This window comes from Coturnix japonica, chromosome 20 (assembly GCF_054131305.1).
Source record: "Coturnix japonica strain WE chromosome 20, WE-NBRP24, whole genome shotgun sequence".
In the NCBI taxonomy this organism is placed as follows: Eukaryota; Metazoa; Chordata; class Aves; order Galliformes; family Phasianidae; genus Coturnix; species Coturnix japonica.
Window position 1 is genome coordinate 8,669,525 of NC_140682.1, and position 23,148 is coordinate 8,692,672.

Genomic DNA, 23,148 nt, shown 5'->3' on the forward strand with positions numbered 1-23,148 from the left:
GCCAGCCCTTTGTCCTTCAGGCTGTATCTGCCCAAGTTGTGCAAGAGGCTATCCGCAAAACATAAAACAGCTGCTCTCATGATTCACAACCCTAAACCTGACCCAAACGCTATCCCAAACACTAGACCAAACCCTAACCCTAATCGAACGCCTAAGCCTAAAACAAACCCAACATAGACACAAATCCAAACCCCAAACCTAAAACCAACCCTAAAGAACCCAAACCCAACAGAGACACAAACCCAAACCCCAAACCTAAACCAACCCTCAAGAACCCAAACCCAACAGAGACACAAACCCAAACCCCAAACCTAAAAACAACCCTCAAGAACCCAAACCCAAACCCACGAAAACAAAATCCAAACCCCAAACATAAAAACCTTAAAGAACCCAAACCCAACAGAGACCTAAACCCAAACCCCAAACCTAAAACCAACCTAAAGAACCCAAACCCAACAGAGACAAAAACCCAAACCCCAAACCTAAAACAAACCTCAAGAACCCAAACACAACAGAGACACAAACCCAAACCCCAAACCTAAAAACAACCCTACCCCAAACCCAACACAGACACAAACTCAAACCCCAAACCTAAAACAAACCTCAAGAACCCAAACACAACAGAGACACAAACCCAAACCCCAAACCTAAACCAACCCTCAAGAACCCAAACCCAACAGAGACACAAACACAGACCCCAAACCTAAAAGTAACCCTAAATGACCCAAACCCAATATAGACACAAACCCAAACCCCAAACCTAAAAGTAACCCTAAATGACCCAAACCCACAATAGACACAAACACAAACGCCAAACCTAAAACCAACCCTCAAGAACCCAAACCCAACATAGACACAAACCCAAACCCCAAACCTAAAAACAACCTTAAAGAACCCAAACCCAACATAGACACAAACCCAAACCCCAAACCTAAAAACAACCTAAAGAACCCAAACCCAACATAGACACAAACCCAAACCCCAAACCTAAAAACAACCTAAAGAACCCAAACCCAACATAGACACAAACCCAAACCCCAAACCTAAAAACAACCTAAAGAACCCAAACCCAACATAGACACAAACCCAAACCCCAAACCTAAAACCAACCCTCAAGAACCCAAACCAACAGAGACACAAACACAGGCCCCAAACCTAAAAGTAACCATAAATGACCCAAACCCAACAGAGACACAAACCCAAACTCCAAACCTAAAAACAACCCTCAAGAACCCAAACCCAACATAGACACAAACCCAAACTCCAAACCTAAAAACAACCCTCAAGAACACTAAGAACCACTTCATGCTTCTTTGATCCTCCAGAACCCTTCCAAACCAACCTGTTCTGTATTTCCTCAGATCTCCACGGACTCTTACAACACAAACCCTCCTTGCAGTGCTAAGATTGTCAAGGATCCTCCCCCACAAACCCTTCTATACTTCCATTTTCATTAAGGAACACCTCCATCCACACCATCCTACAGTCCTGTGACCTTCCACGACCCTTCCAACACAAGCTGGTTCTTTGATCCTCAAGGAGCCTCCATCCCAAACACAAACCATTCTCTGGTTCTTAATGACCTTCAGGGACTCTTCCAGCACAAACCATGCTCTGTTTCTGTGACCTTCAAGGTGACATCACAATGACACGCTGACCTCATAGAAGCCCCGCTGGGGTGGGGCAGGTGCAGTGGGTCAGCACCGAAGCTGCCGGCCCCATTCTGCAGGCGGTGCAGGTCCTGCAAGGAGCTGTGCGAGTGGTGCAGCAATGCGGGCCCAGTTTGCCAGTGGAACATTAACAGCGCTGCAGCGCGTGGAGCTGCTGCAGGAGCTGGAGCAGGTGAGCACTGAATGGACGGGCACAGAAGGGCCAAGCTGCCGGCTGGAGGGCACCCTGCCCATGGCATGGCAGCAAAGGGCCGGGGGACAACGCTGCTCCTTTCCCCTCCCACAGGCTCATGAGCGGATCATGGAGAACCGCACGGCCACAGCCAGGGAGTCTTTGTTGAAGGTGAGGAGATGCTGCTGTGTGGTGTGGGGTGGGAGAAGTCCCCTCATGTGGGTCTGCAGCTCCAGCCCTGCAGGTCCTGCTTGCCCCGATGGAGGAGGCAGGAGGGGACGGAGCCCCATGGGAGCACCGGTGCCCTGACAGCCGCTGCTCTTCTCCTTTCCCACAGAATGCCCAGCAAATAAGGGCTGAAAGAACGGCTGCCCGTAAAGAGGAGCTGGAGCAGGTAGGGGGCAGTGAGGGCTCGTCCTCACAGCTCAGCATCCTCACGCCTCTGGCTGTGCAGGAGGACCTCGGTCCCAATCCCTCGGGTCCATGGGACCCAACACAGCCACCCCTCATGGCACACGCGTTGTCTTGCAGGAGAAGCAGCTCATTGCCCAGCTGGAAGAGCAGCTGAAGGCTCAGACAATGGAGATCGAGGTAGGGTGGTGGGTTGAGGGGAGGGGTGGGTCTGCCCACCCCCATGTTGTGGACCTGGAGCTCATGTTTTTGTCTTCCAGGTGCTGCGCAGGGAGAAACAGCGCCTGCGAGAGGAGCGGGAGGAGCTGGAGCTGGAGGGTGCCTGGTGAGTGGGATCCTGCACCCCACACCTCCACACAGGGGTCTCTGACACACCTGGGGCAGCAATGGGACTGCAGTGCTGCTGGAGATGGGGCTCTGGTTCCTGCACGGTGTGGCAGAGCAGCCCCATCCCAGCCCTGGGGGGAGGGCACACAGTGTTTGGGAGCCCCCTGTGGTGATAGACTCCAACCAAGCCTTGTTGCCCACAGGCAGCAGCATCAGATGGAGATGGAGGTGGAGCGTGAGCCTGGGGCTGTGCTGCCGGAGCTCGTGGAAGTACAGCTGGTAAGGAGCAGAACACACAGCACCCTCACCCCATCCAACAGGGGTCTCCCCATCCAACACTGGTCTCCCCATGCAATGGGGTCTCCTTGAGGACAGGGCTCCTTACAGCACTGTTGTGCTGCTGGGCTCCCGAGTCCTGCATGATCCCCCTGCTGTGCAGCAGACCCTGACCTCCATCTCTGCCCCATCTTCACCTACAGGAGAAGAAGGAGCGGGCGAGGAGACGTGGGTTCTCCTTCTGGATGCAGTGAGTATCCCCTCATTGCTCTTTGCCAACAGCAGCTGGGTTCCCATCAATGTGCTGATGGCCTGGACCCCTCTGCAGCCCCTTTGGCACCATATGGGGCTGTGCTGCCATGGGGCACAGACGCCTCATTCCCGACCCTCTTTCACCCCACAGGACCATCTGCCTCATCTTCGTCTGCCTCCAGCTGCTGCTCATCGCTGTGCTGGGCTCTGCCCTATTTTACGCCCAGCACTATGACCAGGAGCTGCTCTATCGGCTCCTGCTGCGGGTGCTGCCCCAGCCAATGTACGCTTCCGTGGCGTACTTTGCAAGCAGGACCCTGCGTGTGGTCTCTGATGGGCTGCTGCCCATCTGACCACCCAGCTCAGTAACCCCTCCCAGCTCGGGGCTGCATGCTGGGGCATGGGACAGGGCTCTGTCCCCACGGAAGGGGCCTCTCCTGTGCTCCTGCCCCCAGGCACAGCAGTGGGGCAGTGATGGCAGGCGGCTGAGTGCCACCACGTTGGATTTGTTGGAAATCAGTCTGGACTGTCATCGGGAGTTGCTGTCAAACAACAAACCTCTGATGGCCCATCAGACTGAAGATCCGCACCCGACAGCAGGATGTGAATGGATCTACCAGCGCTGAACCGCCTCGCTTTGCTGCCTCTCTGTCCCTCCTTCCCTTTCTTCTGTCTTTACTCTTGGTCGTCTTTCATTCTATGGCTCATCAGAGCAGCCATGGCCTATAAGAACGGCCTCTAATTGTAATTAGCCCATATTAACCCATTAGCCAATGTTACCCCCAATTGGTTGTTGTTAGTTGTTAAGAAAGCCCTCAATAAAATCCATATCTATTATTCCCCTCACTTTGGAGTTTGGGACCCTTTGCTTTGGAGATGGGGAAAGATTCCCCCCTTGAAAAGCACAGAGTGAGAGCAGACATAGATAGGAAGAGAGATGGGATGGGCAGCATCCATTCTGCACTCAGATGCTGCTTGGTCTGCATGCTTCTCTTCTGCTTTTATATGAAGTTCATACATGAAGATTATATATGAAGTTTATATATGAAGGCTGCAGCAAAGTGTCTCTGCTATGGAGCCCTGGAGGGGGATAGAGATGGAAAACGGGGGAGAAAGGGCAACTAAAAGCAGAACCCTGATGCCAAATGGGTCAGAAAAGTGTATAACCCCAAGGAATCAAAGGATGAACCCCTCTCAAAGGCCTGAACCCAAGAACCAAAGATTGAAGCCCTTTTAGATGCACCCCAATGCCCAATGAGGCATCCCTGTCACCAAACCCTGAGCCCCAGGGCTGGTAGTTGTGGCTTTAAGGCTCCTTCCAGCAGTGTATGGGGAGAGCAGCTTCAGGGAAGCGAAGGCTGCAGTGGGTAAGGGATGTGAAGGGAAAATGGGGGACAAAAAGGCTCTTGATGGGTTCTCTGCTCTCTGACTTGGCTGTCTGGGATGGGGAGCAGAGCAAACCCCCACGATTCAAGAGGAAACAGAGTCCTGCTGTTCCACCTGGAGCACCACGAGTCCATGGGGCCGGATGGGATCCATCCATGAGTGCTGGGGGAGGTGACAGCTGAGGCTGTTGGTGTCTGTTGGTCTGCACTGACTTCAGCAAAGCCTTCCACACCATCCGCCATGGGTTTCTCCTGCGGAAGCTGCAGCCCATTTGGGGGCACTTATGGAATCATTTTACGGTCATTTTAGGGTCACTTGGGGGGATTTCGGATCATTTGGGGTCATTGGCATGCATTGGTGCACTCTGTGCTGGGTGAGGAACTGACTGGAGGATGGGCCCAGACAGTGGTGGTTGAATGGAGCAAGAGCCAGCCAGCAAACAGCCATCAGACAACACCAAGTGGGGGCATGGATTGATCTGCTATGGGGTAGTGAGGGTCTTATTGCTCCCTATAATTCACAAAGGGAGGCTGTAGTGAGCTGGGGGTCAGTCATTGGGAGGACACTGGGGTGACGTCGGGAGTGATGCTGTTGGGGTGACATTGGGGTGACGTAGGGATGACATTGGGGTGACATTGGGGTGGTATTGGGGTGACATTGGGGATGTGTTGGGGTGACACTGGTGTGATGCTGTTGGGATAACGTTGGAGTAATGTTGGGGAGCGATGTTAGGAGCGATGTTGGGGTATCACTGGGGTTGCTATCAGGGAGGGCATTGACCGGGAGGACGGGGGGGGGGTGGGGGGGGGGAGCGAGAGGGGTGCAGGGTGAGCCTTAATTCTGCTCCCCCCGACCCCAACCGCACCGAGCGGCCCTGAGCCCCCCCCCACCTGCAGCAGCAGCGGCAGGACGTGGAGGCGATGAGGGGGGGTCGCGTCGTCGGGCTCCGAACGGAGGCAAAGCAGTAACCCCCCCCCCCGGGGCTCCCCATCGTGCCAAAGCCCTCCTGTAACCACTGGGATCCCGGGGGCACCGAAAGGGGGCGGAGCGGCGGGGGGGGGGGGTCGGGGAGGTGATGGAGGCGGAAAGGAGGGGGGACAGAGCAGAGGCTGAGAGCCGACCCCCCCCTTCCGTGCTTACCCGAGGTGGGGGAAGGCGGAGCGGGGGGGCGGCCAACACGGTGCCCAGCTTGGGGGGACCCAAAGCGGTCGTTAAAGCGGCGTGAAGCGCAGCCCGGTTGCCGACGTCGATGTCGCCCCCCCCGACGCTGTGTGGGCTTCACGGAGGAGCTCCGTGGGGCAGCAGGGGGGAGGCAGTGCTCAGCACCCCCTGCCTCAAAGCGGCGCCCAGAGCCTCCCCCAACCCCCCGAACCCCCCCGCGGCCTCTAAGATCTGGGGTGCGAAATGGGGACAGCGCAGCAGCAAAGAGGTGGCGGCTGTAACCAACTCGATGGGGGGTCCCGCTGCCCCCCAAGTGTTTAGATAAGGCCACCAGAGCCCGGCAGAAAACACCGGGAGGACCCCCCCAAGCTGCCAACCCCACCACCAAAGCCCGGAGCCAACAACTGCCCCACTGCCCTTCATCCCCTCCCCCAGAACAAGCAGCGGCTGCCAGCCCTAAGGGGGACAGGAGAAGCTCGGGGGGGTTCGGAGAACATGGGGAAGAGGCTGGCGGCCAAATGGGGGGGTAAGGGGGGCGAGGGGGGGGTCCCGAGGCAGAGGAGGAAGAAGAGGCGCAGGGAGGGGGGCAGAGCTGGGTGCTGGGCTAAGGAAGCCAAGTGGTGTTGGAAGGACGCAGGGATGGGGCAAAGACCCCCCTGGGACCCCCAGAGAGCAGCATGGAGCAATGCCAACTCTGCAGAGGGCAGCAGTTGGGTTAGAATAGGGGAAGAGCTCGGGGGGGCTTCTCGGAGTCCCTCAGCACCCACAGCAGCTGGGCCTGGGCTGCGGAGTCAGGAGGAAGGAGTTAGCAAGGAGGTGGCGTGGAAGTGGGGGGAGGGGATCCACCGAGGGGCTGCTACAGGGGTCCCCCCTGGGATCCTGAGGTGCTCCATCATTGGGAGCCCTGGAAGTTGTGCCATGGGGGGGATCCTTGGGGTCTGGATCCCACAGTGCTGTGCCAAGGGGATCCTTGGGATCCAGCAGTGCTTTGCCAGGGGGTCCTTTGGGATCCAGCAGTGCGATGCGGAGCGGATCCCCAGCATCCAGTGATGTGACAACACCGGGACCCCTGGGGTCTGTAAGGGCTGCATGGCAGGGAGGTGCATTAGAAGGGTAAGGGGTGCACTGGGATCCAGAGGAGCTCAGCCCCACGGTGACACGAGGCTGCCCAGGGCTGTTGGGACCCAGTGGATCACAGTGTGAGGCCGGGATCTGGCAGCAGGTTGTGGAAGGAGTCACCTGCAGACATAGGAGAAGCTCCAGGATCTGGTCCATCAGCACGGCAGGATTCAACAGGATCTGATGAGAAAGAAAAGAGATGGGGGGTGAGATCCTCCATCCATACAAAGATCCCCTGGATTCCCCCCCACCCCCATAATGGGATTCCAATGGATCCCTTGATCCCTTCCAGTACCAACGTGATGATCCCTGGGATTCCATCACCCAAATTCAGCCCCCAGACCCTCCCCAGTACCAATGCAGAGCCCTCCCCCCCCCCAAGATTCATCCCCCCCCAAAGCTTCTCACCTTCCACCAGCAGCAGCACCAGGGGCTGAATGGCAGAGGCTACAGCCAAGCGACCCAGCAGGGACCTCCGAGCCCCACAAAGCAACATCCTGGGGGGGTCCCCCTGCCCCTCAGCAGCTCCCGCAGACACTCAGCTGCTGCCTCCGGGCCCCCCCCTGCTTCACCCCCTCGGCTTCCTGCAGCAGGAGGGTCACAAAGGGGGCAACGACACCCACGGACCGCCCCGTGCCGGTGGCCAATAGGACGGTGACGGTGGCCAGAAGGAGCAGAGCCCGGGGGTGACCCGGAGGGTTGTGGGGCAGAGTCAGCAGCTCCAGTAGAGCCTCGTATACCGCCGGGACCCCCCCGGGACCCCGCATGCTTCACGGGGGTACTCGAGCAGCAGCAGCAGCAGCTCCACCTGTAGGGGGGGGGGGACACAGCCCTCCGTGGAGACACAGCTGACATGTCCCCACCCCTCTCCCTCCCCGGGATCGCCTTCCTCCGGCTCTGTAGGCCGTAGGAACCAAAGCGAGGGCGGAACGCCAGTGAAGCGGATCGCGTTTCCCAGGGGGAGCGGGTTACGGCACGGACCCATTGCGGATAATGGGGGGAAGGGGGAATGGAAACCGGAGCGGCCTCACCTGGTGGCGTGGGGCGGAGGGGGGGGAACGGCGGAGGGAGCGGAGCGAAGCGCCGGGGGAGCGGAAGAGGTTTGTGGGCTGAGGGCCGCCAACAGCCGCCCCCAAGGCCCCAACATGGCGCTGCGGGCCGCACCCGAAGTGGAGCCAAAAGCCTGGAGGCAGAGCCTGAGCCGGCCCCAGCCGTGTTGGTGTGCGTTGTTGTTCCGGGGCTGTGAATGAGGACTCCCCGCTGGAATTGGTGCCAATGGATCCGCACGCCTCGGTGCCGTGTTGGGCTGGGGCAGTGGGCGTGGATGAAGGTTTGTACGGATGGAGTGGGTCTGGATTGCGGTGAGCGGGACGAGTCCGGGCTGCGGTTTGGCGTGGTTGTGTTGGTTGCTTTGAAGGGCTGCCGTAATAGGGCGGACGGAGGGAGAGGGAGGGAGCTTTGAACAGTGCGGGCAGTCAGGAGCACGTCGCGTTTCTGCCTGCTGTGTTGGCGCTGCCGTAAGTCTTTGGGTTGACTTGCGGAATCAAACTCTATAATGCAGAGATGGGTTGTAAAGCAGGTATGTTTATTCCAGCGTTGCGCAGCGCCGGGTGCAAGGGGGATAGCTCCTCCAAAGCTGCACAGCGTAAGGAGAAAAGTGTGTTACAGATATAGGTTAAGCTAATACATAATCAATAGTCTCCTCCTCAGTTTGATTACATATTCATTGCATTCCCTATGGCCCCATTCCTCACAACCCCATTCCCTCATTCCCCCTGACCCCATTCCCCGTGACCCTTGCCGTTGTTTTGGGGTGAAATTCTTCTTCTGTTTTCTTCTTGGTGTTATTTGCTGTTATTGTTCTCCCATGTCAGCATCATCTTGCCCGGGGGTATCTAATCCTTCTTCTTGTCAGAGGTCTCCGGACAATTTCTTCTTATCTTTAGTGCCCTCTTCTCTGGTTTTATTTTGACTAAGTGTCTGTAATTCCCCCTATCCCTGCACTTTTAAATGTAAACTATCTGCAGTTACCCTTTGTCTTGGTTTCTGTGAAGTTCTCCTTTCCCTTTCTATAGCAGAGTGTTACCTTGCCTCCATTCTGGGGCTTTGCTCACTCTTCAATTCCCCCCTTTTCATTAATCTAGCAGGCTTTTACCTGCTAGATTCTTAATGGGTCTCAAAATAGGCTCCACTCTCTACCTTTTGTCTCAGCTCATGTCTCTTCCAAACCCCATATTCCCTTCTGGTATCCTGGCACAGACACAAAAAGCATCTTATAACAACACAAGTAAAACACACCAAGAGTAGCAAGGTGATGCAGACTAAGAAAAACTGTTTTAGTCATCCTAAATTTGGCAACTAGTAAGTTTATCCCAAGGTTCAGAGAAAACTATTCCCCAATCGGTGTTATCCCTGCCTACTCCATGTTGCCATGAAACTTTGGATAAACAGGATACTTCCTCTTGGATTGTCCATCAGGCACCTGCAGCAGCATCCTCAATTGTTTCTAAGGTTACAGAAATTTTCATACAGCGATACCCCCCCTTTTCTTGTGAGTTCTGTGAAATCAGTTTGCCACTGTTGCCCTGGAAGGCCCTTTCCCGTGAGGCCCACTTGTGCCCTGTTCCTGGCACTGGGACTGTACTTTGTAGTGTTGGTTTGCCCAATATATTCTCTTATCTTCCCTTATAACCGGTTTCCATAAAATACTAAAGGGCATAACAGTGTGTCCATTTGGGCATGCACCCATCTGTCAGCTTGCTCTCTTCCTTTCTAAATTATTAATTGGACTCCTGTCCTCTTTAGAGTATTTTACAGGTTTTGACTTGGCTTCAGAGATTTTAAGTTTACCGTCTGGAATTGAAGCCCTCTTCAACTGCCTGTTCTGCCATCTGATCTATCAGCTTATTTTCTGTTTCCTGTACAGTGTTACATTTCTGATGTCCTTTACAACATATAATAGCCATTGATAGATTTACATCAGGCTGTTTTCCTTGTGTGTGAGCAATCCTTGCTCTTTTCAGATGGTACTATGAGCGTGTGGCACCCAAACGCATATTTAGCATCTGTCCATATGATTAAAGCTCTTGTCAAGGCAGTTATTTCATGCTTCTGAGGGGAAGTCCCCACAGCTGGTGGTTGTGCTTCGGTCACCTGGTCAGTAGCAGTTACTGCATGTCCTGCCTTACAGTCTCCTTGTCTCATAAAACTGCGGCTGCTGGTAAACCAGGCGTCTTCTGCATCTTCTAAGGGTTCGTCCTTCAAGTTCGACTGACCGGCTGGAATGTGCAGCTTCAGTTGTTTCAAAGCAGTCGTGTAATCCTGGTTCTCCGGGAGTTCCACTAAGGAAAGATACTGGGTTGACAATATTAGTCACAATTATTTCTACATCACCCTACTCTACCAGGATGGCCTGGTATTTCAGGAATCTTTGGGGTGAGAACCAATGAACCGATGTCCCCCTTTTTGTCACCAATACGGTAAACAATGTATGAGATATTAAAACTGGTATCCTTTGGCCCAGTGTAGATTTATGGGCTTCTTGAATATTGAGCACTAGTGCAGCCACTGCCCTCAGGCACCCTGGCCATCCCTTACTCACTTCAAGCTGTTTGAGGTTTACCATCAGTCCGTAGCTGTGTATCCATGGTCAGCACCCTCCTGTCATTCCTGGGAACGTATGGAGTTCCTTGACAGTTTGCAGCTCAGGGGTTTAGCAGATGGCTTCTTTCTTGGCAGTCCTTAAGGTTCAAAGTCCAGCTGTAATTTCTGAGTTATTTCTGCTTTCTGTAAACCAAGAAACTCAGCAAACTCTCAGTCTATTATACACAGCCCTTTTGTTGCTGTGGCATCCACATGCTCCAGTAAAGTTCCACCCTAGGATGGAGGATCCCAGGTCTCAGGCTCACGAGTTGACCGGTTCTCAGATATCATTAAGCTGTTCTCACAACCCTGGGTAACACTGTCCAGGTTAACTGAGTCTAAGTTTTTTTTTCAAGTGTTGGTTGCTTTGAAGGGCTGCCTTCATAGGGCGGAGGGAGGGAGAGGGAGAGGGAGGGAGCTTTGAACAGTGCGGGCAGTCAGGAGCACGTCGCGTTTCTGCCTGCTGTGTTGGCGCTGCCGTAAGTCTTTGGGTCCCCAGGAGGCTCTCCCTGGGGGTGTCCCGATTCGAAGGCAGGATTCAATCCCACCACAGCCAGTCCATGGCAGGCAAACGCTTTTCTCATCTTCTCTTGGGACTCAGCAGTGCCAGGGGTTTCACAGCGCGCGTGTTGCAGTGACTGGCAGCCTCCGTGTGTTTTTCTGTTGCATACAGGATCCCATGGTGGAGCCGCGTTAGAAGCACACGTTGGTGTCTTGTGGCAGGAGCAAGGGCAGTGGAAGCGCTGCCCAGGGCAGGGCGGTGGTGACTGCCATGAGAGCGGAGGTCTGATGCCATCTGCGAGGGATGGGATTTGCATCCGGTGGCTTTTCCATTGCAGAATGTCCAGCAGCAGAGCGTGAGTGGCCGTGAAATGAAGCTGGGCCCCAGGAGAGCAGTCTTGAGCTGCATCACGAGCTTCGTGCGTGGCCAGCGCAAGGTAGGTGTGCCTTACTGTAAGCGTGCGCTGAAGCAGTGTTGGTTAAGTACAGCTCACTCCTCTGTCTGCAACAGATGGGCTTTCTGCGCGCTTTATTGCTGTGGCCGTAGAATTCCCTCTTTCTTACCATCTGATCTATGAAGGCTTTTGTGTGGGAAGGGTTTGAGGAATGAGGGAGTAGAAATTGCTTTAGTCACAAGTCATCTGGAAAGGTTTCACAGAAACAGCGACATTTGCAGAAGGAACGTATTGGCATTGGCTGTTGTGCAAAATACTCATTGGGATAGAGAGGAGGGAGTACCTGCAGAAGATCATTCTCTTCTGGTTTTGAGGAAGCCGGGGAGGGCTCAGATTGCAGCTTAAGCAATGTTCTTTTGTCACACTATGGGTCCTGTGTTGCGTTCCCCAGAGTTTCATCTCTCCTTTTGATTCCAGTTCTCCTGACAGGTTAGGCTTGAATTCAGCATAATATCTGCTTCTCCCTGGGTTCAGGTTCTTTGGGTCTCCTGCCTGCTTTTCTCCCTTTTCTTAATGGAGAGTGGAGTTTCTACCACAGAGCAAAGTTTCGTGATTAACAGAAACAAATATGGAACATATTAGATGAATACAGCTCTGCATTTTTTTCTTCCTCCGGCTAGCAAGGGACTCCTGTGCTCTCATTAATATCAACAGTGAGAAGATGCTGCCTCCTGTTGGAGCCTAAAATGCTTTCCATAGTTGAGTGGTTGGAAACATAGGGTTTTAACTTAAAATTGTTTGTGCAGGATGAAGGTTGGGAACACAATTAGAATACAGTTACACAGTGCTCTATCCCCAGAACTTTCCAGCATTTTTCTTAACACAGCTTATGGTTCATTTCAAAACAAACTAACAAAGATGAACTTGGGTTAGCGTAGCCCGTTTTAAATGATCCTTCTGTGTCTTTTCCAGGCTGGTAGCAGAATGGAGACTTTCCTGAGGCGCTGAGGAACAGACACAAGCTTCTTTTGAAGGCTTCAATGAAATTCTGCCACAGCAGTATCTGCGGTCCTTTGATGCTAAGGAGCTGGAGGTAAAAGATTCTTTGACTATTGCCAGATCCAGGCTGCTACAGGTAATACTTGAATTTCAGTCAGTGTCTGAAGAGCAGAGTTCATTAAGGCTGGTGGTTCTGTTTTCAGGATGTGTGAGAGAAGCCTTATGTATCAGGTAGTATTTGGTTACTGTGTTGTTCTTCACTTTCTTCTTTGCAACCAACTTAGACACATTTCTAATGTTAAGATTCTGCCAGCATAAATTTTTTGGCTGACAGTGTTTTTGTAGTCCTTGACAATGTGATTTGCGTGTTTCTAAAGAGTGAGTGACTGGAAAGCAAGGGAGATAAGAACCAAATATCAGCGGATGGTCAAATTACTGAGTGGAGCATGTTTTAGCTGCTTTTGGTCTCTCCAAGTTATGCTCTACAGCAAAACATCGTATTTCTAGCACAGAATGGTACGGTTAGGTAAAGACAAAGTACATTGTTAGTTTGAATGTCTAAATACAAAGATTTTAATGACTGGTTTTTCTCTTTTGTGGCCTCTCCACATTTTCTTTGTGAGCGGATGTTATTATTTGCTGTGAAAGTTTGAGAGTTTAATATTAACCCCATCGCAGCGCCTGAGAGTAACGATGCCTCTTTTTCCCCCCTTACAGCAGGCAGCCTCTGTGAGAGCAGTGGAGCAGCAGCTGTCTTCGCTATGGCTGCTGAACTGCATTTCTGGCCACCTGAGATCCCTGAGCCCATGCTAATGGAGAACATGCTGCGCCACGGACTCTTCTATGGAGCCGTTTTGCAGTTTGTGTGTGTACTGGTCATCATGCTGCCAGTTTCCAAGTCCCCAGAGGCAGTAAGTGGTGCTCTCATGGGCTGAGAGAAAGGCACAGGCAACTGGCTGGGAGGGAACTGTCAAATTCAAGATATGAAATACTAAAGTATTGATGCTACAGATAAAGCTCAGTTTGCATTTTTGTTAGAGTCTGTGACAACAAATATAATGTCACTGAAGAAATGGCTTTTTTGGGCATTAAAAGACAAAACGCAATCTTTTGATTTGCATGAAGCAGTAAAAACAACACCGAATCGATTTTCTTTATCTTTTGACAGCGTCTCTGGGTCTTTAATGTCCCTTCCCACCCAAACCATTCCACAATTCTATATTTCCACAATGTAAATGTGAAAATATCTGCCATGGTCTCCTGCTGCTCTACATGACTGGGAAGCCTCAGCCACAGGGACAGCATCCATAGCAAGCCCAGGGGGAGCCTGGTCCTTGCGGTGGAACAGATCTGCCCAGCGGGACACGCTCCCAGTAATTCTTCCACAGCAGCCTGGCACTCACCCACTAAGGGGTGCCACAAGCACCCACTCTATGCATCCCTGCTGCACAGGAGGAGCAGCCCGTGAGGAGGCCCAGCCTGCAGCCTGGGGGTGTGAGGTCACTATGCCCTGCCGCATAGCTGCCTTGTCACAATGAGGTCACAATGCCCAGCTGCGTGCCTTAGGAGTTCTGTGCCCCAGTAGCAGCACTCGTCGTGGCTGTAGCGGTGGTGGTAGCAGCATGGCACGAGTTCTGGGGGCCTCGGCCCCCACCTGCCTTGCCTTCCTCCTCGTACTGATAGCCATGTGTTGTCAGGAGGCTTGTGCTGCTCCGTGGCGAGCAGCAGAAGCAGGTGGGTGGGCAGAGTTGGGTAAAAAATGAGCAGAACTGAGGCTGAGAAGCCCAGGTTCTGGTTGCAGTGGCTCTCTGCCGTGTTGCCCTAGGGCTGCCTTCGATGGGGGGTGTGTTGGAGAGGGGAGACAGGCAGCACCACAGGAGCTGGGCAAGGGCATGAGGAAGCCCTGTGCTCCCACGGCTCTGCCGCTGGATGGCTGGAGCATGCTCTTCATCCTGGGGGTGTCCTAGGGGAGAACTCGTAAGATGTGTGCTGGGAAAAGCATGAGCATTTCTGCTCCAGCTGCCTGATGCTCCCCATAGAAAAATCCCGGTTCCCAACAGAGACCCCCAGCTGTAGCCCAGATGGGTTCAGGCACCTTTTCTTTGTATGCTCTTCCACGTGGTCCCAGAGGGGTGCTGCACGTTGCCAGGAGGGAGCATTTGTAAAGCTGCTGAGTGCCAGGCTCCAGGTCACCGTGGCACCTCTATAGCTTTGGCAATCACGGCCTGAGTCTCCCATCCCGTTACCTGGCCCCTTCCTTGTCACTAAGGGAGAGGAAGATCACAACATGCAATGGGAACATCCCTCTTCTGTTCTTTATTCTAGATGATGACATTGGTACTGCTCCAGACGACTGGATGGAGACTGCTTTTGTGCCTCAGAGGAAACTCCGAGGTAAGTTGTGAGTGTCTGTTTCTTCGGAGGTAGAAAAATTAGTGCTGTAATAGCTTATTTGGGTACATAAGGACCTCCAAAGGTCTTTCAAGTCTCTTTGTGCTCTGAAGGTCATACACAGATCAGTCATGAGTATTTCTTTACTTGGAGAATTGTCACATTTCAGTGGGAAGGCAGCCCTTGCCAGTCTTTGCTCCTATTCCTTTGCTGTTTGGGCCATGTCATTCCCTGACCTGCAGCCAGTCCTCACATGTCACTGCAGGAAAAAAAAACAAAGCAGACCCCTGTGCGCAGTGGAAGCTCTCCTCACCTGTGTCTGATCACTCTTGTGCCTGCAGGCCCCTTTGATGCTTTTCCAAAGCAAAGTCGTGTCCCTGAGCCTGGGGTGGATGCCAGAGGTAAGTCACCAGTCTTCATCTCATGATCTTTGCTCATATTTGGCTGTGGAAGTTCAGGGGGGGGGGTCATCTTTTCACTGCCTGGTGATTTCTTCCCCATGATAAGCTTGGGTAGTCACTGTTTCTTGGGTGCTGCATGCTCCCAGCATCCCGTTGACTTTGTCTCCGTACATCAGAGATCTCCCCACTAAGAAAAACTTGAGGGGCCAAATGTTCTTCTATGCCTTCTCTGAAGATTGTTTTACGTGGCCTGGAGAGAGTATCTGGAAAGCTGCTGAGTGCCAGCCAACTGTCCACCTGGCCTCTCTGCAGCTTTGCAATTTTTGACCCAGGTCTGGGTGCCATGTCATCACCTGAGCCCCTTCCAGTCACTGCCGGTCCCTAAGGAAGAGAGAAATGACAGCATACCATGGCACCCAAACAGCAGCACCCTGGCACATGAGTGGCAGGCCTGGCTGCCCCCAGGCATCAACACCAGGAGATGTTTCTCATCGATGCTTGATTACGGCTGTGCCTATAAGCAATGCCTTGCCAAAGCCTCAGCACAATCCAGCCTGTGAGCCTCAGGGCAATCCCACAGGAAAGGGCCTTTAGATCTTGCCCTTCCTCTTCCACCCCCTTCCCTTCTCCAGGCAGTTCTGCACACGGCTCCTTTTTGGACTGTCACGGTACCACTGCAGGCACCCAACAACTATTTGCCAGATGCTTCTGTGTGGCAGGGAGAGGAGAGTGCTGTGGAGCAGTGCTGTCATTCCAGTCTAAACAGGTGTCTGACAGGAGCTGCTCTGTCTGTGTTTGTTGACAGCTCCTAGTGGAGTTGAATGGCATCCAGTTTCCCAGCTGAGCTCCAGGACAGAAGCCCCAGCGATTCGAATGGGTACGTCATGAGATTTTAGTTCCTTTGAGAGATGCCAGCTCACAGTCCTAATGTCAGCCAGGCGCGTCTGCAGGTGTGAGTGAGAATGCACACCTGTGTGTGTGTGCCCTGCCCTCGCACAATGCCCTGGTCCCATTCAGTGATGCTGTTATGCGTTTATGTAAGTTGTAGTGTGTGGTGAAAAGTTCTCATTCTTAGGTTGCAGAAGTGCCTCCAGGGAAGGCCGTGCTAAATCCTTAGTTGTGCTGGAACCCCACAGGCATCCCAGGGGTGGCTGTTGTCGTTACTGGCTGCACTGAAAAGACCATTCAGTTTAATACCTTGTTTGTCTGAAAGTTATCTTAATGCTTTCTGTTTAGGTCCTGAGAAACAGAAAGAGGCCCTGGAAAGAGGAAAGTATTTGCAGACACTGCCCTCTCTGCTAATGAAAATCAAGAAAGACAAAGCACGTGGTAGGTGTATTTCCGTCTGTTCCCTGAAAGACTTGTGAAGCTGAATTTCTAGAAATACATGTGGAGAAACTGTACCATCTTCCTGATGAGAAGCAGTTACTTACAGTCCCACTCCCTTACCTCCTTTCTAAAGAGACAGGTGGAGCACCTATGCACTGGATTGCATTTCAAAACGGCAGAGTTCGCACATTGACTGTCCCCCTGAGAGTAAAAGAGGCCATGCAGACAACAACTGTCACTCCAGGTAAGGGCCGCTCATAGTGGCTTTGTGGTTAGAGGTTGCTCCCCTCCCACTGCAGCCAGTTCCCAGGGACTTAGGAACTTTGTCCTGTTGGGAACTAGGCCACCAGAACCACATTCAGCAGATAAGAAGAGGAAACAGGACCCTCCATAGTACCTCCTGTGCACAGACCCCGCATTCCAGAGCTTGCTGTGCTTCCCCTGAGCCACCAGGCACAACAGCAGCCCGGAGCGGGATCCTTCCTGTGGTTGTTCTTGTCCATGTCACTCAAAGCAGCAGCTGGTGAAACAGATCCACATTGTTTTTCCAGGTGCGGATGGTGAGGAACATGCAAATGCCGCAGTAGATAATTTTATCAAGAAGTACTGCCTGGGATTCGGTGCGGTTATCTTCGTTACCACGCCAATGGCAATGTTTTCATGCTACCGTCTTATCAAGCAACGGAGGCAGATAAACCAGTGAGTTCTTGTTCACCTCCAACCCCATCCTGCCCCCCTCTTTACTATAGGGCTTCTGTGAGCCAGGAGGCATTTCTAGGTAAAGCAGCATAGAGAAGCCAGTTAGTTGTTGCCTAACACTGTCTGAGATTGATGCTGTCAGATGTTTTAACTGGCTGAGCCATTCCTGCTGCATGTTCTTACTGCTGGGCCTGAGACAGGCCGGGAGCTGAGGGTGGCTCTACCATGCACTGTGAGGAAGGAGAGCAGGGGGTTCTCCTGTGCCCTCAGCATGTTTCTTTCTCTGCAGGCGCCTTGCTGCAGCTGCTGCAGACGAGAATACTGCCTGCAGGAAGTGGTACTTGGAAAGATGGCTTGCTCACCTCAACGAACAGCTTCCTTGCCTCAAGGCGCTGGACAGAAAGACAGGGCACCAACAACAACCAGCCCAGCAGCCGCAGAGCACCACCAGAGCGGCCCCTGCCAGGCCTGATGGCTGTTGGGCTCAACTGCCCCCACTGCGGCCCCTGTAGCCCAACAGCCCAGGCTCCGTGGCCCCCAGGAAGTACATCAGGCCCAGCAGCCCCTATCCACCCTGGGCATCAACACCTCTTTCAGGGGACAGGAGGGACCCACCTGGTTTGGAAGCTTGCAGTCATCGGCTGGCACCCAAACAGCAGCACCCTGGCAGATGAGTGGCAGGCCCAGCTGCCCCCAGGCATCAACACCACCCTCCTGTCCCCCACCACCATCCTTCAGGGCTTGGCAGTGGCTCCCTCAGAGCATCACCTGGGGGCAGCCACCGCCTGGGGGAAGCTTGAGAGGCCCGTCAGCCCCCAGCACCATCTCTGCCCTCACCCTCCCCTCCACCATCCATCAGGGGATGGAAGCGACCACAGCAGAGTATAGACCTGGGGACATCATCCAACAGACGGATGACCATTGCCTGGGGGAAGCCAACTGGCCCAGCAGTCCCCTGCACCCCCCAGGAACTGTCACCAACCTCCCACTTCCCTCCACCATCCTTCAGGAGGTTGGAGCAGCCCCCGCAGGGTGTCAGTTTGAGGGCATCATCCGACACCCAGAAAACTACAGCCAGGGGAAAGCATACCAGGCCCCACAGCTCCCAGCCCCCCTCAGCACCAACTCTGCCCTCCCGCTCCTCTCCACCATCCTTCAGGATGTGGGAGTGCCCCCCCCCCCACGGGGTCAGCTTGGGGGCATCATGCAACACCTGTAAAACCTCTGCCTGGAAGAAGTATGACAGGCCCAGCAGCCCCAAGATCCCCCCAGCACCACCTCTCTCTTCATGCTCCTCTCCACCATTGGTCAGGGGGTGGGAGCATCATCACTGGTCAACACAACAGGGGGTTCTTTCTTTAAAATCCTTATTCCACCTTCTGAACTGAGTATAGCTTTTCTATAAAAAATCTCAGCACCACACATGATCATATTCAAAACATCTATAACTATACGGAATATAGATATTGTAAATTAATTCAATAAAATTCAACAACAAAACAAAATAACCAAGAAGCTGCTTCCTTCAAAAGACAGAGTATTCTGACGAGGAGAAAACAGCAATACTAACATCACGTCATGGCATTGCCATCAGGGCTCAAGCTAAGGCAGCCAGCTGACCAGGGCAGAACTTGTGTTAGACACTGCTCAGTGACAACACCCAGAACAAAGTAGCAAGGATGTGAAGTACAGGAGACTACTTGCTCTTATCACATTCTGTCTGCTGTAACAGCACTACTCAAAGATTTCTAATCAGGCCAAGATCTTTGTGAAGCAGCAGTTTGTTCATTACTGCCATCATGGGTGCACACCCCTACTGACTGTTGGGCAGGGCTGCAGTGGAGAACGCCCTCCACACGCAGTCCTGGGCAGGCAAGGGCTGTCGGTGCACAGTGCCACACGCTCCTTGCCATCTGCACACACGTGGGCTGGCTTTGCACTGCCAGGCACATCGTCTCGCCTGGGCACTGCAGGTCCTCGCTTGGTGGTATGCAGAGACAGCGTGGCCAACAGATGAAGTAATCTGTGTTGTATGCAATACTTGTATGACTTGGGAGCTGACAATCCTTGCGGTTCTCTGTCCCGCTCCAATTTATAGGAAGGAGAGGAGGTCCATACATGTATGCCTGGGCATGGTTCAAATGTTGGAGGATGGATGCTATTACGATTTAGGGTGATTAGGAAGGGAAGGCGGGCAATAGAAAAGACAGGAAAAAGAATCAAGGAGTCTTCATAGGAAGCAAGAGGGAGAGAGAGTCACCACCATGGATCTGGCGTGTTTTGTAGTTCAGTCATTGATCTTCAGTAGTGGTGGGTCATCAGGAGTTGTTGTTCCGCTGACGATGACTGTGACCACGGCAACAGTTTCCAATGATAGTATAAACTTACAAATAAGTCCAACGTGGTTCAGTCAGCTCTCCTTGGTGTGACAGCTCAAATCCAAAATGGTTGAGTCAGCTCTCCTTGGAATGGCAGCTTCTGGCTCTGGGATCTCATCTTCTGGGCCTTGCCAGCAGACAAGAGGGAGCAGGGATGCCCACCTGCTTCCTGTTCTTCACAGGACACGATGGTATCATTCCCCAGTTTTCCCATACCAAGCTGGAGCCAGATCTTCTGCCAGTAAACACTTCTGAGCACCCTCTTCTGGAGGTGAACAGCTCTGGAGGAAGGTGCTTTCAAATGTCCACAAAGTGATGTTGATTGTCACACAGTAGCACCCATCACTTGCCTCCTCCATAAATCAGTTACAGTCTTGTTGGTGAACCTGAAGACAAAAGGTCAGCGCGCTGGGACAAACAGCCACACACCAGTATCACAGAATCACAGAATGACCCGGGTTGGAAGGGACCTCAAGGATCATGAAGAACCAACCCCCCTGCCTGGCAGGGCTACCAAACATACACCTTTAGTAGATCAGGTTGCCCAGGGCCCTGTCCAGCCTGGCCCTGAACACCTCCAAGGACGGGGCACCCACAACCTCCCTGGGCAGCCTGTTCCAGGGCCTAACCACTCTCCTAGTAAACAACCTTTCCCCCTAATATCCAACCTAAATCTTCCCTCTTTCAACTTAAATCAGTTTCCCCTTGTCCTGCTATTACCAGCCCCCTCCTCATCCTATGTGGAACACCAGTGCCAGCAGTGCGGCCGCCATTTTAGAACCCTCACCACGTCACCTTGGTCACCGCTGCCGCGCGCAACGCAGTCGCCTCTGACAGTTGTGGCAGTTAACAGCCATGTCGGCAGCTAAGAGGGCGAGGGTGGAAGTTTCCCCTGTTTCATGCGGGAGGATGGAGCTGGGGGCCCTAGGACTGAGAAGGAGGAGGGGGCCCGCCATGACCACCAGGCAGAGGGGTAAGAGAGCCCAGTTCCATCGCGCCTGCACCAGCCTGGTGACGAGCAACCATGTGGAGCCCATGGAGGTGGATCCACCTCCAGAGGAGCCCATGGAGGTGGATCCACCTCCAGAGGCATAGCTGCCTTGTCACAATGAGGTCACAATGCCCAGCTGCGTGCCTTAGGAGTTCTGTGCCCCAGTTGCAGCTCTCATTGTGGCTGTAGCGGTGGTGGTAGCAGCATGGCACGAGTTCTGGGGGCCTTGGCCCCCACCTGCCTTGCCTTCCTCCTCGTACTGATAGCCATGTGTTGTCAGGAGGCTTGTGCTGCTCCGTGGCGAGCAGCAGAAGCAGGTGGGTGGGCAGAGTTGGGTAAAAAATGAGCAGAACTGAGGCTGAGAAGCCCAGGTTCTGGTTCCAGTGGCTCTCTGCCGTGTTGCCCTAGGGCTGCCTTCGATGGGGGATGTGTTGGAGAGGGGAGACAGGCAGCACCACAGGAGCTGGGCAAGGGCATGAGGAAGCCCTGTGCTCCCACGGCTCTGCCGCTGGATGGCTGGAGCATGCTCTTCATCCTGGGGGTGTCCTAGGGGAGAACTCGTAAGATGTGTGCTGGGAAAAGCATGAGCATTTCTGCTCCAGCTGCCTGATGCTCCCCATAGAAAAATCCCGGTTCCCAACAGAGACCCCCAGCTGTAGCCCAGATGAGTTCAGGCACCTTTTCTTTGTATGCTCTTCCACGTGGTCCCAGAGGGGTGCTGCACGTGGCCAGGAGGGAGCATTTGTAAAGCTGCTGAGTGCCAGGCTCCAGGTCACCCTGGCACCTCTATAGCTTTGGCAATCACAGCCTGAGTCTCCCATCCCGTTACCTGGCCCCTTCCTTGTCACTAAGGGAGAGGAAGATCACAACAAGATCACCTTGGTCACCGCTGCCGTGCGCAACGCAGTTGCCTCTGACAGTTGTGGCAGTTAACAGCCATGTCAGCTGCAAAGAGGGCGAGGGTGGAAGTTTCCCCTGTTTCATGCGGGAGGATGGAGCTGGGGGCCCTAGGACTGAGAAGGAGGAGGGGGCCCGCCATGACCACCAGGCAGAGGGGTAAGAGAGCCCAGTTCCATCGCGCCTGCACCAGCCTGGTGACGAGCAACCATGTGGAGCCCATGGAGGTGGATCCACCTCCAGAGGAGCCCATGGAGGTGGATCCACCTCCAGAGGAGCCCATGGAGGTGGATCCACCTCCAGAGGAGCCCATGGAGGTGGATCCACCTCCAGAGGAGCCCATGGAGGTGGATCCACCTCCAGAGGAGCCCATGGAGGTGGATCCACCTCCAGAGGAGCCCATGGAGGTGGATCCACCTCCAGAGGAGCCCATGGAGGTGGATGCGCCCGCGGCATAGCTGGCCTGGCACCACACCACCGTGCCAGGCCCCGCGTTGGCACCATTGCAGCTCCACCGTGGCTGGTCCAGGCACTGAGCTCCTTACCCGCTGCTCGGCCCCTGCCCCCGGCATTAGCTGGGTGGCATTTTTTGTAACATCTGCTCCTCCTTCGGGCTTCTTCTGCAGCCACGTCCTGTGGGCCCCCAGTCCCATCTTTACCCAGTTATTCTTGTTGGTTTTTTTGGTTAAGTTTAGTTTTAGAGTTAGGTGTAGGTTGTTGTTCATGTTTTCAAGTTAGGCATAAGTTTTTGTTCATGTTTTACTGTTAGGAGTAGGCTTAGGAGTAGGTTTAGTGTTAGGAGTTGTTGTTTTCCTGTTCGGAGTAGGTTCCTGTTCTTGCTGTAGTGTTAGGAGCAGATTGTTGTTCCCATAGTAGAGTTAGGCATAGGTTACTGTTGGTACTGTAGGGTTAGGCGTGGGTTCCTACCAGCAGTTGGCAGCAAACAGCGCTCGCTCGGTAAGCACACGTCTGCTTTCTCCCCCGGAGCTGTGAATGCTACTGCCATGAGAGCGGAGGTCTGATGCCATCTGTGAGGGATGGGATTTGCATCCGGTGGCTTTTCCATTGCAGAATGTCCAGCAGCAGAGTGTGAGTGGCCGTGAAATGAAGCTGGGCCTCAGGAGAGCAGTCTGGAGCTGCGTCACGAACATCCTGCATGACCAGCGCAAGGTAGGTGTGCCTTACTGTAAGCGTGCGCTGAAGCAGTTTTGGTTAAGCACGGCTCACTCCTCTGTCTGCAACAGATGGGCTTTCTGCGCGCTTTATTGCTGTGGCCATAGAATTCCCTCTTTCTTACCATCTGATCTGTGAAGGCTTTTGTGTGGGAAGGGTTTGAGGAATGAGGGAGTAGAAATTGCTTTAGTCACGAGACATCTGGAAAGGTTTCACAGAAACGGCGACATTTGCAGTTCCGTATTTGCAATATTTGCAATACGTTCCGTATTGGCATTGGCTGTTGTGCAAAATACTCATTGGGATAGAGAGGAGGGAGTACCTGCAGAAGATCGTTCTCTTCTTGTTTTAAGGAAGCCAGGGAGGGCTCAGATTGCAGCTTAAGCAGTGTTAAGCAGCAAGAAGGAAGTATTGGTTCTTTTCAGAGACAGCCTTGGCTCTTCCGCTGCTGCCAGTGGGGAACATCAGCAGAGAGCATCTCTAAAGCAGAGAGAAGCACATGTATGAGAATGAAAGAAAATTACATAGATTATTCTATGTAGTATTTGAATGAAGAGGTGAGAAAGAAGATGGCAGTG

The 23,148-nt window shown here is 53.4% G+C and overlaps 1 protein-coding gene and 1 long non-coding RNA gene across 2 annotated transcripts; both read left to right on the plus strand.

The window, feature by feature from the left end:
- The first annotated feature begins 1,759 nt into the window (after positions 1–1,759).
- Positions 1,760–3,954, plus strand: LOC146757585 (uncharacterized). The gene is made up of 8 exons (XM_085520765.1): positions 1,760–1,842; positions 1,957–2,013; positions 2,180–2,236; positions 2,374–2,433; positions 2,514–2,578; positions 2,784–2,859; positions 3,060–3,106; positions 3,260–3,954. Exons 1-8 carry the CDS (start codon positions 1,771–1,773, stop codon positions 3,459–3,461), a joined length of 636 nt encoding a protein of 211 aa, XP_085376891.1. The 5' UTR covers positions 1,760–1,770; the 3' UTR covers positions 3,462–3,954.
- A 5,684-nt stretch (positions 3,955–9,638) lies between these two features.
- On the plus strand, positions 9,639–22,892 carry LOC146757586 (uncharacterized). Its single transcript, XR_014936104.1, has 3 exons — positions 9,639–11,354; positions 12,285–12,405; positions 22,469–22,892. It is a non-coding gene; the product is annotated as an uncharacterized LOC146757586 (long non-coding RNA).
- Positions 22,893–23,148: the final 256 nt, after the last annotated feature.